The sequence below is a fragment of the Cavia porcellus genome, unplaced genomic scaffold, assembly GCF_034190915.1.
Source record: "Cavia porcellus strain 051 isolate PalLab524CR breed Dunkin Hartley unplaced genomic scaffold, mCavPor4.1 scaffold_1, whole genome shotgun sequence".
Classification (NCBI taxonomy): Eukaryota; Metazoa; Chordata; class Mammalia; order Rodentia; family Caviidae; genus Cavia; species Cavia porcellus.
Window position 1 is genome coordinate 58,071,944 of NW_026947484.1, and position 18,545 is coordinate 58,090,488.

The 18,545-nt window shown below is 42.1% G+C and overlaps 1 protein-coding gene across 1 annotated transcript in view; it reads left to right on the forward strand.

The window, feature by feature from the left end:
• Ap4e1 (adaptor related protein complex 4 subunit epsilon 1) overlaps positions 1–17,193 on the forward strand; it is a 63,144-nt gene extending 45,951 nt beyond the window's left edge. Inside the window, exons 16-21 of the mRNA XM_003471870.5 lie at positions 2,653–2,773; positions 8,004–8,262; positions 9,144–9,707; positions 11,158–11,348; positions 13,487–13,644; positions 14,586–17,193. Coding sequence (XP_003471918.1) covers positions 2,653–2,773; positions 8,004–8,262; positions 9,144–9,707; positions 11,158–11,348; positions 13,487–13,644; positions 14,586–14,746 — 1,454 coding nt within the window. The 3' untranslated portion in view covers positions 14,747–17,193. The remainder of the gene's footprint in view (positions 1–2,652; positions 2,774–8,003; positions 8,263–9,143; positions 9,708–11,157; positions 11,349–13,486; positions 13,645–14,585) is intronic.
• Positions 17,194–18,545: the final 1,352 nt, after the last annotated feature.

The window sequence follows — 18,545 nt, forward strand, 5'->3', positions numbered from 1 at the left end:
TACATCCCTGGGGGTAATCTCAGTGTTGGTATACGAAGAAGAACAACTGAGTAGAACAGTTAAATCATTTTGACTAAAGTAGTACAATCAACAATAACAGAGGCATCAAACACAGGCTTAAAAACGACAGTCTGTGGTAACTATTAAATTGTGTTGTATGATACAATCTAAAAGCGTAAAATTGTGTGTAGTAAATAAGCCCTCAATGTGGTCATTTTATCCTTGGGGAGAAAAATTCAAAGGAGTTTGGGGAAAAACAGATAAATAGAAGAAATTAAAAGCAATGCTGAAAGATAAAGGAACATTGCACAAACTTTGGAACATTGGTCAAGACAGGAGGGAAAGAGAGAAGGAAGAAATAAAGACAAGAACAAAACAACAACAACAAAAGAACTAGAAACCATGTTCACACTTACAAAAATAAGAACAATCAAGGAAAAAACAAAACAGCAAGAAAAGAAAGAGAAAAAAGGTCCATTTCAGGATGTGTCTCTGCTGTCAAGGTTGGACAAGAGTGGGCAGACAGAGCCCAGATTCACGGGCTCCATGTTGATTAATCATGGCAGGACAGGGGCTAATCCCAGCAAGCCTGCACCTTTAGTTCCACTGAAGTTCAGGCTGGTCCCTGGCTCTGAGGCTGGAAGCCGATTTGGTCAGCCTACAGCATTCTGTGCCTCCTGCTGGCTTTAACTTAGCTCCTTGACCTCCTGCCAACTTCAGCTCGGCAGCCTCACCCTGACACTGACAGATGCTAGATGGAGCTGCCCCCAGCTGCTAGTTGGCCCCATTCCAAGATGGCTACCAGCCACTCTTCCTTTCCTTTGAGATGTCTGAACCCAAATAACTCACCAGCCACTGCAGCCAGCTGTATCCACTGCTCTGTTCCAGTGGTGCGTCTCCATGGAGGCCTCTGGGGTCACCTTTAGTCACCGTTTGTCTGCAGTCCGGGGTCAGGAAGAGATCACTGCCTGCCACCTGTTCTTCTTCATTGATGTCTCTCTTTGCTTCAGTTCTCATTTCAGATCCTTCCTGAGTCCTGGGGACTCACTTCCCCCGCTTCTCCTCCTCCTCCCATTGTTGTATTCCAGTGTCTGGACACCAAATCTCAGAGAGGCTTTCTTTCTCTGCAGTTCACCACTCTGCCATCTCCCTGGAAGTCTGCCAGGCCGTTCTTTAGTGCCCTTTGAGTCAGTGCTGTTTCTTCTTGAGGAGGCTGTGTTAATACTATAGTTGGGAGGACAGCTCTGGAGCTAGTATCTGGGTTGCTTTGGCTCTGTCATTTCCTATGTTTGTAATTCAGGGTAGGTTTTTGGCAAGCTTTGCCACAGTCTCCTCACATATAAAATACAGATAATGATTTCAGAGATTGACACATTTTCTGAGACCCTTCTTAGGATTTAAAAAGGCCCTTTTCGTTATAACCTAGAGTCACAAGATAAATTTGCCAGTTGGAATTCGATTTAGCTAATTAGAATGTTGAAAAGTATAAACAACATGAGGCCCTATACAGGGGAGAGTTTCTGCTGCCTTCCATTGAAGGGGCTGAGTAGCATGAAGCCCCTGGCTAAGGATGGCTTCATGACCATATAAACCCGGATTCCACCTCTCCTGCTGTTCAGGCAGTTTTGTTTGCTCTTTCACTCCCAGTCCCAGATATCTGCCACTCCACCGGTCAGCTGGCACCATAGCCAGTAGGAAAGACAGACATGGAGAAGGGATTGTATTCCCCCCAGGAAGGCTCCTCCCAAAGGTATGCAGGATGTCATTGGCCAGAACTCCAATTACATGGCAAAGAAGTTGGCAAGTTGTCCCTTTTCTGGCGGCGTAAACCAAGCTCAGAAGTGCAGGTTCTGCTATGCCTTTTGATGCACAACTGTAATCCCAGCAGTTTGGAAGATGGAAGCAAGGGGACTGCAAGTCTGGGTTCAGTCAAACTTGACTTAGCAAGACCATGGCTCAAAGTATAAAATGAAAAGGACTGGGTGTGTAGCTCAGTGTGAATCCCCAGGATTCAGTCCTTAGTACCCTCAAAAACAATGAAGATGAGGGTTCTGTTACTTAGAAAGTAAGGATGGGTATTGTCATCTGCTCTGCCCTGATAACTATGCGTGTTCATGGCTCTGAATTCATTTAGGTTTTACGGATTTTAAAGAATCGGAGCACAAGTAGAGCATGTTCTTCGCCAGGAAGAGAGATTTCACATTGGAGGCCTCCTCAGATTATTTGGTATAAGAATATGCCTAAGCATATCGTATTAAACAAAGCATGGTTCTCCTTCATTTATAGCTCATTAGCATAGTTTTGCATGAATGCAGCTACATTTCGGTAGACCTGGTTTATCAGTTAACTTTTTTTTACTTAAATTCTTTTTAGCTTCTAAGGGAAATAAAGAGATAGGGCTGAAGAACATCTTGTCTCAGTCATCTAATATATCAAGTATTATACATGTTCAGTAAAGGGTAGCTTTATTTCAGTAAAGGGTATAAATATTGTCCTAAATATTATAACAAATTTTATTACCAAAGTCCATTACAGTTTAAGAATTATCAGTGGATTCTGGTTTTCAGTTATTTTAGTAATGAATGGATTGGTAACTTTTGCTTTTTTGTTTTGTTTTAAATATGAGTGTCTGTTACTGTTTTAAAATTCTAGTTCTCAATTTTGAACCATACGGACTCTCCTTTTCATCTGGTTTCACTGGACGACAGTCTCCTGCTGGCATTTCTCTTGGTTCAGATATATCTGGGAACAGTGCTGAGACAGGCCTGAAAGAGTAAGTTCTTTTCTTATTAAAATTGATGGCATGGGAGTGTTTAAGTGTCTTAGTGTTCCTAGTTGCTTTCATCCACTGTTGAGTTCAGTTATGAGCTGACTGTGCTGTTAGGAATTGGGTACCATGTTGAAGGTGGGCCGCTAGGGGTGTAACCTTGAAGGATGTGTTCTTCTCCCTAGCTCCTCTAGTTTTTCTCTTTTGCTCTCTGCTTTCTGGCTGTCATCGGATAAGCAGCCTTCTTCCACTGTGTCCTTCCACGTGCCACGTCTGTCCTAGAGTAAGCCAACCGTGGCCTGAAACCACTGGAAACAGTGAGTCAAGCAAACCTCTCTTCCTTTAAGTTGTGCGTGCTGGGTATTCTGTCCTAGCAACAGGAAGATGATTAATGCACATCTCCTCTGGTCATTTCCAGATTCATTTTGCAGCAAGACTTCTGAATCACATGGTCAGGAATAATCACAGGGTTCACCTTCTCTGGTCCTACTTGGCTCTCATAGCTAGCTTTCTCATTGCTGCGACAGAATGCCCGCTGCTGGCACCTTCAAGGAGGAGAGGTTTAATCTAGCTTGTAGTTTCAAAAGTTTTTGTCCTTGGTTGACTGCTCTGGGGCAGAGAGAGCATGGTGGAAGGAGCTGGCTGAGGAAAACCTCTCAGCTCATGGCAGTCAGGAAGCAGAGAACAAGGGAAAAACCAGCAGGAAGGTCAGGACAGGTCAGTTCCCAGGGTCACGGCTCACAACTCCCTGGAAACACAGATGTGTGCTTACTCATCTCCTAGGCTTCTCTCAGGCCAGTCAGGTTGACAACCATGGTGAGCCATCAGGAGTAATAATTACAATACCGTTATCACCATGCAGAGCCTGCATATACCAGATGAAATTAGAGATTACTCTGAGTTGCAGTGGTTAGTATACTGATCTGATCATGAAGTAATGAAAAAGGCCCATTCCTTGTAAATGAGCTTCATCAAAAAGTTCAAGTTGTTTTTATGTAAACAGCGTTGTTAGACTGAATGTGATAAAATCTCAGAGATGACAACTTTGAATTTTAAGTTTTCATATAATTAAGAAGCCGGTCTCCTTATTTTCCTTATTATATCTGTCCGTTGAGTTGGTTATAAATATTCTTATCAGAAGAGTGACACAAATTGATTATGAGAATGTGAAATGATAGCTTAGTAATACCGTATTACTAAGTGAGTTAAAATGAGTTAAAATTCTCCTTCTTACCCTGTTTTCCCCTGCTCTATTTGCATCCTTATTTTCTTTGCCAGGTGTTAAAGTTTGGTGCTCCCAGTGTGGGAGCAGGTGTGGTTTGTATGTGATAGTAAAGATGACAGCAGTCAAGTGTCCCACACAGGAAACAAAGGAGCAGGGGAAGGAGAGACAGGAACTTTCCAAACCTAGGGAGGTGCTTACGTAATATGTTAAAAAATAACTTAAAAAATGTTTTAGTCCACATTTGCAGTGCATTATGACTGCAGTCATCATGAAGCGTTGGTCTATGTGTGTAACACACTTTCCTTCTTTCTGCATCCCCCCCCCCCCGTCCCCTTCTGTCAGTCCACCTGTGTGATGGCAGAGAATGTCTGCTGCTTCAGATGGGAGCTGCAGCCTCACAACATGTCCTATCCTTGGAGAACTAGCACTGGCCAAAACTGCTGGGAAATACAGTAATACATGCTGGTTTTTTGTTTTTTTTTTTTTTTTCGAGAAATGGAACTTGAGGGATGAACTTAAAATTTGAAAGAGAACCACATGTCACACATTATTTCAGATTAGGAGGCTGCATGGTGATTGGCAAGTGAGCCCACTTTTGAGGAGAGGTAGCTCTTCTCCGGTGTGGCACGAGGAGGCAGAGTAGCGGCAAGCCCAGCTTCGCAAGTCTTCTTCGTGGAAGCCCTTGGGCATCGGGCACCCGCCTCAGGATGGGACTCCGGGACCGGAGTGGAGGAACTCCCTCGTCCTTCCCGGGTTACTTAGTTAGAATTCATGTCTGTGGTCAAATGGTTTGATTAAAAGCAATACAAAAGTCTGATTAAAAGCAACATATGAAACCATGTATTTTCTTTGCCAGGTGTTAAAGTTTGGCAGAATTCAGGCATGTATGGCTCCCATTTTTAACATGTTCTTTGACAAAGTTTTGTATTGTTCACAGGCATACTTTGTGTTTGAAATGGCCTCATGTTGTTCTTTAGGTATTTTCTCACTTTTTGGGCTGTTTATATAATGTATGACAGATTTTTTTTTTTCTATCAGGGATCAAACTCACAACCATGCACTTACTAGGCAGGAGCTTTTGCCACTGAGCTAAATCCCTGGCAACAGATTTATTTTGATAAAACAACATGCAGTGAAATCACAGAGTGAACTCTTTCAAAACAGCTTGACCCTTCTCCCATTGGCATGCTGATGCCGGCGTTTAGTGTGCAGAGCAGGAAGGGACAGACGAGGAGCCATGCAGTGTGGCAGCCATCACTGCTGAGCTAGGGAGTTGCCTGAGTTGGACCTGGCCAAGGGGCTGGAACAGCTTTGTAATTCTGTTCTGAGGCCTGGATGTGGCTCCTCAGAGAGGCTCGGACTGCTTGGGAGGCTGCCCTGCTGCAGCTGGCAGTCCTGGGCTGGCCCAGGGACAACATTTCCCATAGCCCATGGGTATCCTTTGTCGGTGAGGGGCTGTGGGGGCAGCTTGGTCCGCTACCTGCCCTCCCCCTCTCGCGCTAGTGTCCGGTCACTTGTTAGTAATGCTTGATGACTTGCTTTTGTTTTTCTTTTTAACAATTGAATTATTTTGGTTAAGGAGTGAAGAGGTACCCTTGGCCAGCGGTGGGTATGCACGGAGCCCTGGAGGGGCTTGGCTCCTTCTAGGGGTCCTGTGCCCATGATTGGATCTGCTTTTGGCCAGGACAAGCAGGGTTCTCCTTACAGGTTTATTACATAATAGCAAAAGCATTTAGAGAACTTTTACCTGGAAAAAAGGAGGAAATGAAGATACTTATGAAGGATTTCTTTTCAGTAAAAATCGCCAGGAGGAATGAGCCAGTTCTCAGTAGGACTTTATTAGCATTCAGATTTTCCTTCATCTGCTTACCACTCTGTAGCACTGATTCTTTACTCAGTGTGAAGCATAACTGCCTGTTTGGCCTTCTCCCAAACTCAAATTGATCACGATTCTGACTAGTTAGATGGGGATAATAATCAGTACACATTTTTTAATTCACCCTGTTTAGTAGGGTGGGGTGTGTGTGTGTGTACGTATGTGTGTGTTACTGGAAATTGAACCTGTGACCTTCCACATAGATAGGCAAGTGCTCTACCACTGAGGTGCATCTCCCGTTCTTCTTACCTTGAGTCAGGATCTTGCTAAACTTGCTCAGAGTAGTCTAAACTTGTGGTCTTCCTGTCTCAGCCTTTGAAGTAGCTGGAATTATGGGCATATGTGTCATCACACCCAGTTTGTAGTATAAATTTGAAAGTGCTGTTTTGAACCTTGATAGGAATGCTGAAATGAGCCATTTGGAAAGGGCACAGTTTTTCATTTTTGTTTTTTAGTTTTCTTGCATGCCTCCCAGTTTAATGGAGATGTGACTGGCAGATAAGCAGTGTATATATTTGTGTGTGTGGTATACAACATGATGTTTGGTTTGTATTCACACTGTGAGATGATTACCACAGTTGATCTAAATGTAGTTTTTTGTATGAAGACAGTGAGACAGTCTTGGGCTGTTTCATGCTATGTTTGTGGTTGTAATAGTGACTCAGATTTACAGCTGTTAATTTCAAGGTAACATCAAGTGAGTCCATATTCTGAATTTGGTCCTGGAGTTTTTGCCTAGCTGCCTTGCCTTGACTTTGGGGTTGGCCAAGTATTTTACCTGTTTCCCACGTAGTTATAAAAAATTCCTCAGTCTCTTGCTTTTCCCTGAAATCGTTTCCTTTCTTCCTTTCTTTTCTTATTTCTTTCCTCTCTCTCTCCCTCTCCCCCTCCTCCCAGTCATAAAAGAGAATAACAAGATTGATTTAGGTATGTTGTGTATGCATATGATGTTTCAATTATTTTCATCCCTGTTCCCTATTCTCCCTTTCCTCCCTCATCCCCCAATGTGTCTCCTTCCCGTCTCTGAAAGTTTACTGTCTAGTTTGTTGTCCATCTGTCCGTCCTTCTGTCCATCTGTCCATCCATCCTTCCCTCCTCTCTCTGTCTCTCTTTCTCTAGATTGTTCATATAAAATATGTGGTACCTTACCTTTCTGATGGTAACAAGATGTCTCCTGTTCCATATCCACCAGAACTCTTTTTCTTTTCTAGATATGCCTCATTTCATGTTTATTAAAGTATTTGTAATAGTTGAAAATGCAGTGTTCTCATTAAGAAAACCCTTTAGAGTAAATATAGATTTATATATAGGAGTGTATTTGAATGATTTCTTTTGCTTTCAACAGTGTTATATTTAGTGAATTTATGTTTATGAATTATTATGTAATGGATTTAGGGTTTTCATTGATTTTATAGTACTGAAAATTTTTTTTATAGTGCTAATTGTACTTACTTATTTATTTACTTTTTGTTGGTACTGGGGATTGAACTCAGGACCTTGAGTTGCCAAGCAGGCGCCTGTGCTGCTGAGCTAAATTCCCAGCCCTCAGTACTGGGAATTGAACCCAGGGCCTTTATACTAGATTTCATTCCCAGGCCTTTAATTTTTTTTCTTTTTTTGAGACATGATCCCACTACGTTGCTAAATTGTCCAGGCTGGGTTTGAATTTACAATCCTCCTGCCTTGGCTTCCCTGTGTGCTGGGATTACAGGTGTGAACCACCATATCCAGCAACAAATTTAGGTTTAATCCCTTTCTGTTGCTAAGAGCCCTGAATCATTTCTGACCTTTATTCTATCAGAATTCAAGATAAGGTGTTTTTTTAAAAAAATCAACGGAGGAAAGATACCAATTGATAATAGTTATATTTTTGTACAATTTATTCAAGCAATTAAGTGATCTGTGATGTTTGCTCTGCCACTTCAGAGTCTTTGGCTAGCCGGTAGGAGGAGGTTGATGCTAACTGGAGTAGTCTAGAGGTATAGGCTTACTTCTGGGGGATGTCATGAAGTCAAAGCAGTCTCCATAGGGCGCGGGCAGTGGTATGTTTTTGAAAGAAGGCTGACTATGTATAATATGAAAGTAACCATTGGGAAGGTATCTAAACTGGAGTAATCTCTCCACCAACTCCTTAGGACAAACAGCTTGAAGCTGGAAGGCGTAAAGAAGCTGTGGGGGAAGCAGGGCTATCTTCCCAAGAAGGAGAGCAAAGCAGGGGATGAAACAGAGGCTCCACCTGTTCCTGCAGAGAGCACAGCATTGGAGAATGTGGACCAAGCTGTACCAAAAAGGGACCAAGCGCAAGTCCTCACCCAGTCAAGAGAAGAGAGAGAGAAGCAGCTGTTGGCGTCGTCATTGTTTGTTGGGCTAGGATCAGAAAGTGCGATCAATTTGGTGAGTAGTTTATTCTAAGAACCTGCGTCCCTTGGTGCAGAACACCGGCACTGCTTTCAAAAGCTGCTGGCTGCCCTGGGGAGTACCTGGGGGAAAGTGGCTTCCCAGCTCTTGCCTCTGTTTGTGTCCCAGCCTCAGAGCCACCAGTAATACCCATTTATGTCCTCAGAGGAGAAAATCTGCTCAGCTTGAGTCGGGACTTCTTTGGCCTGATCAGCTAGGGCAGGGTCCAAAGGCACAGGCACGAATGTGTGACAGTTGACAGAGTCTCTTCTGCATCAACAGTTGGTGGAATCTCAGTGGGAGGAGGGTATCTCAAAATAGCTTTTTTAATAGTGAAAAATAGACATTCATTTGTTTAGATAGCTAAGGAGAATGATGCATAAATTTTCATTTAGCCTCTAAAAATGATTACTGTGTTGTAAAATGAAAAATGTCTTACTAATGCATAGACCACACAATTGCAATTATAGGTGAGCTGTAACAGTTTGATCATCTCTGTATTTGAGGGTAACTTAAACTACTCTGGAAAATTTTTTGAAAGGGTAGGTTTTTCTATTTTTCACTGTTTTTAATTTGTCTTTATTCTAGTTCCCTGAAGTGTAGCAAGTTTTGTAGCTGTTCATAACTGACTTTTTGAATATATTTCTCTTTTCTGGCTTTATATGTTTTTAAGAGAAATAAGATTTAGTGAATAGTGCAAAGTTATGTAATTGTCAAAATTTGAGGGCTTAATATTTTATTCATCTCTGATTCTGTGTTAATTTTGCTTGATAGTTGGAATCTTAGCAAGTTAGTAAATTGTTCAATTGAGAAGAATGTGTAAAACTTGTGACTAGTAAAATCATTTCTTTTTATATTATTATGTTTTACTTTTATAGCTAGGAAAAGCAGATACCATCTCTCACAAGTTCAGAAGAAAATCGAAAGTCAAGGAGGCCAAAAGCAGAGACGTGGCCAGCACCCATAATCTGACCTGTCCTTCTCTTAATTCTCTGTCAAACGTGGCCTATGAAGAAAATGATTACTTGACAACTTTGCAGGATAGAGGAAACACAGAAGCAAAGGAATTTCCCCTCGGCTCAGAACTTCTGGTTTCAGAGTCTGTCTCCGAGCTGCCTCTGGCCGAGTGCAGCCTGTCTGCACCTGCTTTGTTTGCCGATAGCGACATGGAAGTTTTTCACCCTCCTGCGTCTGCTGCAGCTTCTGCATCTGCTGTGGCTTCAGTGACCACGGAAATTGCCTTAGCCTCTTCCTTTTTGGAAGAAACTACTGAGGACATGCGTTCAGGTCCTGTAGAGGTCTGTGGTGATGAAACCGTGACCGTGTCTTCTTACAAACTCTGGAAGGAGGATTGTTTACTGATGGTCTGGTCCGTTGCTGCTAAGAATGGTTCCGAGTTGAAAAGTGCTAGCTTAGACATTTTTCCTGCAGAAAATTTCCAGGTGAGCCAGTGAATGGTTTGTCATTTCTGCTTTTAATTGGACAGTGATACTAAGCATTTCTGCTGTTGGCTCTTCTGATCATTTGTAAGTTTCTTACCTCTTTAAATAACAACAGGTAGGAATTGTGACAAACTTTCATCATCTTAAGTAGAGAAAATTATTTAAAAAAGACCATCAAACACAGTAATGATCGCACTGGGAAGGCTGATGGTTACTTACAGCGGAGCACAGTAACAAAGTAGGCCCGTGGCTCTTGCTGTGTGGCTGCCGATCTTGCTTCTGCAGCTTATTAGCTGTGTTACATGGTGAAGATGTTTAACTGCGTTGTGCCTCAGTTTTCTTCTGTTTCCACTTTGATAGTGTGTGCCTGTTGCTGTGAGGTTTAAGAATTAGTATCTGGGGCTGGGGATTTAGCTCAGCGGCATAAGCGCTTGCCTGGCAAGTACACAGTCGTGAGTTCGATCCCTGGTGCCAAAAAAACCCAAAAACCAAAAAACAAAACAAAACAAAAACAAAAAAAGAGTTAATCTCTGCAAAGTGCTTCTAGCATTAAGTGGTCCGTGATAAATGTTTTATTACTATTTTATTGTATATTTTGCATTCTCTCTGCCTGCCCTCTTTAAATGTCTCATTTTCTTTTATTACCACTGATGCTAAATTCTCAAATTACTTAACAGAACCAACTGGCACATCCAGGAGTAAGGTCCTGAAGGGTACATGTGTACACTGTCTGTTTCCTTTTCTCCCTCTGCTGTGTTGCTCTGTGCTGCGTGCTCGGATCAGTTCTGTTTCCTTCCCACCTGCAAGGCGTGTCATCTCTGGAGTGCGCCTGCCTGCACTGTTGCCTAGATGTCCTCGGTCAAGTTATTTGACCAGTGCATCTGCCTTCCATGAGGCCAACCTGCTTTCCTCTGCGAACTTAGGAAATTAAGACAAAGCCAACGCGGCTGTCCAACCCCTACCACCACCACCTGAGTGAGGGCAGACAGTGGGAGTGCGAGATGCTCATGTTACTATCGTTCCTTAAACTCCACTGGCTTCAATCTGGTGCAGGCGCTGGAGCTGCAGCTCAGTGGCTGAGTGCTTGCCTAGCACTCTTGGTGCCAGCATTACGCATGTACAACTGTGCGCATGTGCGTGCGCATACACACACACACACAGTGCCTTTTGCCAGGCAAGATTGACAGCTACCACATGAGAACTTAACAGTCTTAGAAAAACAAGCCTGCACATAGATTTTAACTGTAATGTCATTTGTTACGTAGTTTGGGCCCGTATCGTATTTATTATGTGTGCTTGTGAATTTTTTTGTAGATCATCTTCATAATGTCCTTTATTAGCTTCTCACATTAGCATGATTTTGCACCACTTCATTAAATAGGAAATTGGCATTCATGTAGCAGAGTGTATTGTTCCTTCTTTCAGTATTGTTTTTAACTTTTATTTCCAGATCAGTGAGCAAGCTGGGTGCTGTTTGCCTGTAACAGAAGTGGGAAACACCAAAACTTTCCAGTATAGCTTGCAAATGGAAAGCCCTTTCACAGAAGAGACTCTCTCTGGTTCTATCACTTATCAGATGGTGGACACTCATGCTGTTCAGCTGGAGTTTTCTCTAAACTTATCACTATTAGATTTCATTCGGTAAATATTTTTGGCATATTAATTTGGTCATTATTTTAGCAGGTATTATTAGGCTTTCCTCAAGACATAGGCACTGTGCTGGGTGCTAGGGTGTATAACAGGTAAACGTTCATCCTACCTTCAGAGAACCTCCAGTCCAGGCAGGAGACCTTGCACAATCATAGTAAATACACATATAATTATGAATTATACTGTGATAAGCAGATAAGTAGGTCCGTGAGATACTGTAGTATGAGACCTGATTGGGTTGAGGATGATTGGTGATCAGGAGAAACTTCTTCTTTTTTTTTTTTGAAGGTAGTAAAATACAACAGAACAAGACAGAACAAAGCCAATTGAGACATAACTTCCAGCAGGTTACCGGGATAACAGTAATAGGTATCTTAGTATATCTTGTTATTGTCACAATAGTTGTTCTTTCAATCACGTATAGCAAAATAAAATGAAATACAGAACATTATAGAACTTATCAAAACAGAATATTGAATAGAGCAGTACCATTAATCAGAACAGAGCAAAACAGTAGTAAAAATATTTGCCTTCAAAGAGATGGTAGAAGGAAATCCCCCTTATTTGCTATATTGTGTATGGTCAGCCTCCCAAGAGATGCTCAGATCTCTGGTTCCCATTTGCTAAGAGTGGGCAGGGGAAGTGGGATGTTTGACTCTCAGCCCATGTACCAGTAGGCTCACTACCATTTAGCAGGGAGGTGGGCTGGTTGCTTGGTTTCCCAGCACCCTAAGTTCCAGCCTGGCGCGGATCTCAGGAGACTCTGGTGGTTCTCACCCTGGAGGGGCCGCAGCCTGTCACACCATACCTGCTTACCAGGGAGGCAAGCTGGTTGCTTGGTTTCCCAGTGCCCTAAGTTCCAGCATAGTGTGGATCTCAGGAGTCGCTGGTGGTTCTCCCCTTGGAGGGGCCGCAGCCTGCACACCACAGCTGCTTACCAGGGAGGCAGGCTGGTTGCTTTGATTAGGAGAAACTTCTGAAAGCAGTGCTTCTATATTTGAAGAACTAGATAACTTCCAAGATCGTGCATGTCCTTCTAAGTTTTTAAAGTTTCATATTTGTGTTTCATTTGATTTTTTTCATAAATTCTATTAAGCACCAGAGATCTGTAAGAAAATTACTTAAATGGTTATTAAATTTTATTAAATGTACACTATTTAGCATATTAGACATTGCAGTGTTACCAAAATAATTGCAGACAATTTTAATTAGTTCTATAAATGTATCATATTGTACTTAAGCAGTTTTTAAAACAAAGGCTGCCTGAACCAGAAAGCAAATACTTGTGGATATTTGATTAATTAGGACCACTACTTACTACTATAATTTTTGCACAGCCTTGAAGTCTGTTAGTAAAAACATGTCCATCAACCTGTCAATAGTATTTATGTCTATTGCCTTCTATTACTCTAACTTTAAAAAATCTTACATTCAGTCCTCTGAAAGTCTGATCCCTGGTGAACATTAGTTACCTGAGGAAACCATTATACGTAACACAAGCAGTTGTTTTGTGTATAATAATAAAATCATATCTTTAAAAATATTTTTTCTTGATTATGAAATCAGTATACAGTTATGAAAATTTAAATGCTATAGAAAAATGTAAGTACAATATCAAAGTTGCCTATAATTCTACCCCCAGAGATCCTCAGTGTTAGTTATTTGGTCTTTAGTCTTATAACTATTTTTAAAATACTGTATATTTGTTAAAATTTTCTTATAATTTATTTAAGGTGCTGGGTCTTTGTATTCACATTCTTTTACATGACTTTCAGAGAAAAATCTCATTATCCCCAAATTCAAAGTATACATGAAGGAAAAGATTTGTATTACATTTGAATGATTCATGAAACTACTTTGTAAAATCTTACTGGAATGACTAACACCTGAAAGAGAGAACCTAGTGATTTATGGAGGAGTCATAGCAATTTAATAATAGCTCCTGCTTTTAGTATTTCATCAGGTTGGAATATAGCAGTATTCTAATCATATCTGGTTAAAAATGATAAACTTGGTGGTATCCATATTTATAGCAATTATATTTTATTTCCACAAGTCAGTAGAAACCCATTTATTTAGAATTACTTCATACTTATGGATATAAATCTAATTTTAAAAATTATTTTCAGGCCACTAACAATCTCAACTGAAGACTTTGGTAAATTGTGGTTATCCTTTGCAAATGATGTGAAGCAAAATGTAAAAATACCAGAACCTCAAGCTTCTCTGCTTTCTGCCCTGAAAACGCTGCAACAGAAACTGAGGCTGCATGTGGTGGATGTCCGAGGTTGGTGGTGTTCTGCAGAAGCTCCCTTATCCGAGGTGCTTCACCCCGGGTGCTCCCTCCCCTGGTGGGATGCAGTTCCGGCCTCACATGCGTCCCTTACAGCACAACTTCCTGGGAGGAGTGTCCCTCAGATGAGTGTGCATTCCAGGCTGTATTAGGTTGTTTTTCAGTTGACTGCAGAAGACAGAGAATGTATCGTCCTAACTACTTGTAAATGTAGTGGCATTAAGTCCCTGCACATTGTGCTACCATCAGCACCAGAACTCCCGTCTTCCTGACTCAGACTCTTCTTGTGGCTGCTCCCCACTTCCCCTTCTTTCTCCTTCTCTGACAACCACTGTTCTCTCTTTTGTGTCTGTGTCCCTGTAGGTTCCTTACATCAGTGGAACCCCACAGTATTTGTCCTTTCCAGTCTGACTAATTTCTTAGCATAATGTCTTCAAGGCTATCTGGATAGCAGTATGTGTCAGAAGTTCTTTTCTTCAGCCCAAGTATTACGCTCTGTGAATGGCCACCTTCTTATCACCTGTTCATCTGTTGTGGACACTTGGTTTTTCCGCCCACTTTTTGGCTATGGCAAATAGTGCTGCTTTGAACATCAATGTGATATACCCATTTACATCCTGCTTTCAGTTCTTTGGGTTGTATATCCAGGTGGACTTGTTGGGTCATATGTTAATTCTATGTTTAATTTTTTTGAAAAAACACCGTATCATTTTCATAGCAGCTATATTTCACATTGCCATGAGCAAGGGTTCCAGTTTTTTCATCAGCTTTGTTAGGAACAGCCTTGGTCGTGGGTGTGAAGGGCAGTTCAGTGTGGATTGATTTGCATTTCCCTAGTGATAGTGCACATGCTTATTGGCTGTTCATGTGTCTTGTTGGAGAAATGCCTGTTGGAGTCCTTCTGTCCTGAAGTTTTCATTGTTGTTTTACCACAGGCAGTGAAGGGCTGTTGGCCTGCCGGCTGCTCCCGTCCACCTCCGGCCTCCTGCATTGCCGCGTTCACGCTGATGGATTATCTCTGTGGTTTAGGTCCTCCTGCTCTGCTCTTCCGGACTGTTTATTGTATCAGTGTCAAAAGGCACTGGAGGGATCCTAGCAGCACTTGCTGGACTCTGTCAAGATAAACAGTTTACACAGAGAAACAGATTTACCAAAGTTAAAGAACTCACGGTACTGCTCGTGAAAATGGGGGTTATTACAAATTGTGATTTATGTGTTTGTTTTAGATTCTTGGTCAAGAATGATCCCCGAGAAAGTTTATCCCTATACTTTTACTCAGGATTGTACAGTATGTTTGGGTCCAGAAAAATGACCTAAGCTAAATGTTATAAAATGCTAATGATTTATATTAGCACAAAGTATAGAGGTACTTACAGAAGTACTTTAGTATAGAGATAATGAAAATATCTATTTTGTTATAAATACTTTTATAACAAGGTTACTCTAACTCTAGCTAATTTGTAATAAAAATAAGGTTCAGTTCTCTGTATTGGTAGAGTGGAGACGTGAAATTGATAATCCCAAACCTAACTACTGCTTGGCTTTGGAATGCAGTGTGTTGTGTAGGTAAATCAGCCCCTCCAATTATGTTTTGCTGGGATGACTGTTGACCTAAGCTGGTATAGCACACATGAGCAGTTGTTGGATATCCACAGCATGCTGGATAGTGGGGGAGATTCCATCTGTAGTGTTTTTTACTGTACACAACTTATTACACATAATTCCAGATAATTTGGCTATCAAATTTACCTATTTTCCATTTTAAACCTGAAACTGAATTACTAGAGCCTTTGCAACATATTTCTGTATAGAAACAGACCCCACTAGAAAGCGAACAGCTATAAAAGAGTTTTTGGTGTGACCGGCCTTAAGCCAGTTACCACTTTGGTTGTCTGACAAATTAAAATTCATGGCTAGTATAGAGATGTTCAGACTCTCTTGCCTGGTGTTTGACTCTACTCGTATTCAGTGGGTCCAACAGGAGCAGTGACCAGCTGAGTGTACCAAGCAGACTCCGCAGTACATCATACTGTGTTTGTGCTATGGCTGGGTCTGTATGGCCTCAGTCAGGATCATCATCAGTAAGAAAAGAGGTTCTGTCTAATCTGTGCAGTGGACCAAAATCCAGAGATTGTACTTCAGGTGTTTCTTGTTTTTTTTTTTTTTTTGTACTGGGGATCGAACTCATAGTCTAGTGCTTGCCTGCCAGGTGTTTATGCTGCTGAGCTAAATCCCTGGCTCTGAAGATTATGCTTTAACTAAAGCAGTATTTTATAAAACCTTGTGGTGCTGCGGAAATAATCCTTATTTTGTTTTCTGTGATGTCACCATGGTAACCCCATGGTAAGTCACTGTGCTCAGTGCCAGTGGAGCAGTGCAATTTCTCCAGGTCACTCCTCTTGACCCAGATGCCACAGGGCCCTAGGGCAGTCAGCAAGGCACAGAGCATTGCAAACAGAACTGTTGGTTTTGGATTAATTTTTAAGTTATTTTAAAAATGTAGCATTTCATTAATTTTACTCCTTAAAAAATGCAGTAAAGCCTTGCTAAGAGAGACAGATGGCTGCCAGTGAGTGGTGGCAGCAGCTGTTGGGAGACACGTCTGGCACGCAGCACTGTGTGGTGGCGGCAGGTGTGGCCAGTGCCAGGTGTGGCCAGTGCCAGGTGCAGGCCAGAAGCACAGTTCTGGGCAGACCACAGAGAACATGGCTTCAGTCTCCTTTTCTCTGGACCACTAATCACAAGTAGGGTAACAGGATTTCTACTGAAATGTTTGACAAAGTACTTATAGTTTTCATATTTTTATGATTTTAAAAATAAGCACTGGAGAACAGGTACTGAAGAAGTATAGATCAGTCAGCAGGCTGCCTAGACTCAGCAAGTGCTTTCAGTTCTCAGGGGATGTGGTCCTGGGGGAGGTGGAGGTCTGTGACAGGCTCCTGTGTCCTCTCAGCCGGCTCAGCCCGGGAGGTGGCCCCTGGCATCAGAGCTCTGGCACGTGAGAGATGCTCAGCCAGGCGAGTTTCATGCCAAGCGTCCTTGCTGAGACTGGAGACGTGGGGGATTCAAGGCCACAGAGAGCCTCCTAGTGGGCCGGGAAGGTGCTTGCCCCACCCCCCAATAACGCCTGCAGTGGCACGGGGTGGGGACGAAAGAGTCAGTGGGTATCCAGATGATGTGTGTGAGAGCTGGGCCCCCCGCTGCCTGGAGGGTCCTTTAACAGTGTGATGCCATCAGCTGCCAAAACAGTCGTGGTCAAAGTACAGTATTTGCTTTTCTTTTTATTTCATGTCGGTAATATTTCTCAAATGTTGATGTATGCATCTCTTTTTATGGACAAACATAGTGTTTGTCTCAAGATTATGAGCCACGGAAAGTGCACTGAATCGTACATGTGTCTTCAGGTGTTGTGCTGTGTTAAAACAGTTAGGAAAAAATGCAACCGAGTAACACTTACAGCTGGCATCTGTTACTTTACTTTGGAGCTGAAGTCTGTAATTTGAATGTGCTCAGTTAAACATGCAATAAATACAGTGATCTGGACTTTTCTCTGGTTTATATGTGCTTTATTATTTAAATAGCTGAATAATTATACCAATCAGTGATTTGTTAAGCATTAGCTAAAAAATAAAGAGAATAAAGAGAATAAAGAGAATAATTTATCAATAATAGTACCAAAGATCCTGGTCCAACTGGTTAAAGGTAAAGGCACTGCTATTTCTGGGGTCACCTTTTCTTTTTTTATCACCGTGTCTCCTTCTCTTTTCTTTTCTTTTCATTTCAGGATAGGGTCTTGCTGATAACTTTGAACTCTGTATCCTCTTTGCCTCAGCCTCCTAAGTCACTGGGATTACCGGCATGCACCACCATGCCCAGCTAGGATAACTTTTTTATACTGAAAATTCCATTGTCCTGTGATGGTCAGAAAGAACTCTGTGGTCTTCAGACAGATTAGTGTCTGAAGATTATTGCCCAGAGCGGCCGAAGAAGAGCTGTATTCCTGTAACACCTCTCTGTGTGTGCCTTGCAATGCAAGAACTCCAGGAAATCAGAAACTGAGTGACTAAAGAATCCAAGTGTCCTGGCCATCTCTTCACTGTATATCTTACAACACAAAGCTAGGTCAGAAGCGTTTAAATCCCACTGATTTACTCCTCTCATTGGCTGTGGTCTATAGCAAGAAAACAGTTCGGAGACTTTGGTGCATTGGAAAAAGATTTAAATCATCACACCCTCCATGGTAAATGGAAAGAAAGGGGCTGTTGGAGGGTGGGGTGGCTGCTGCCTAACGGGGCCAGTGTTAGGAATTGTCCTAGTTATTCCTTAGCATATCCCCATAATAAGAGACCAGAGCTTTTTTATGGCTAGGAATCATAGATGAGACTATGTGGGTAGAGTTTTTATTTTAACAGACGTTAAGATTTTTAAAAAGAGAAATCCAGTGTTTATAGCAGAGTTGTTAGGAAGGTGCAGAGATTCCCTATTACTATCTCACCTCCCTCATTATCGGCATCTGACAACTCTGCTCTGCCAGGTCGAAGCTACCCAGGGTTGCTGGCTCACGTGGGGTTTACTCTTTTTTTTGCCTTTTTGAGACAGGGTCTCGCTGTGCAGTTCAGGCTGGCCTTGAGCTCACTTTGTAGCCCAGGCTGGTCTCGAATTTGCAACGATCCTCTTGCCTCAGCCTCCCGAGTACTGGGATTACAGGCGTGAGCCACCACGCCCAACAACACATGGGGTTCACTCTTACTGTTCATCCTTTGGGTCTGGACCAGTGCACAGGGATAGCCATCCTTCTCTGTAGTATCGTGTCCACTATGTTCCCTGTCTTAAGATCCCTCCATGCTCTGTGTGTGAATCTCCTCCACCACTGATTTTTTTTCTTTTACTGTTTG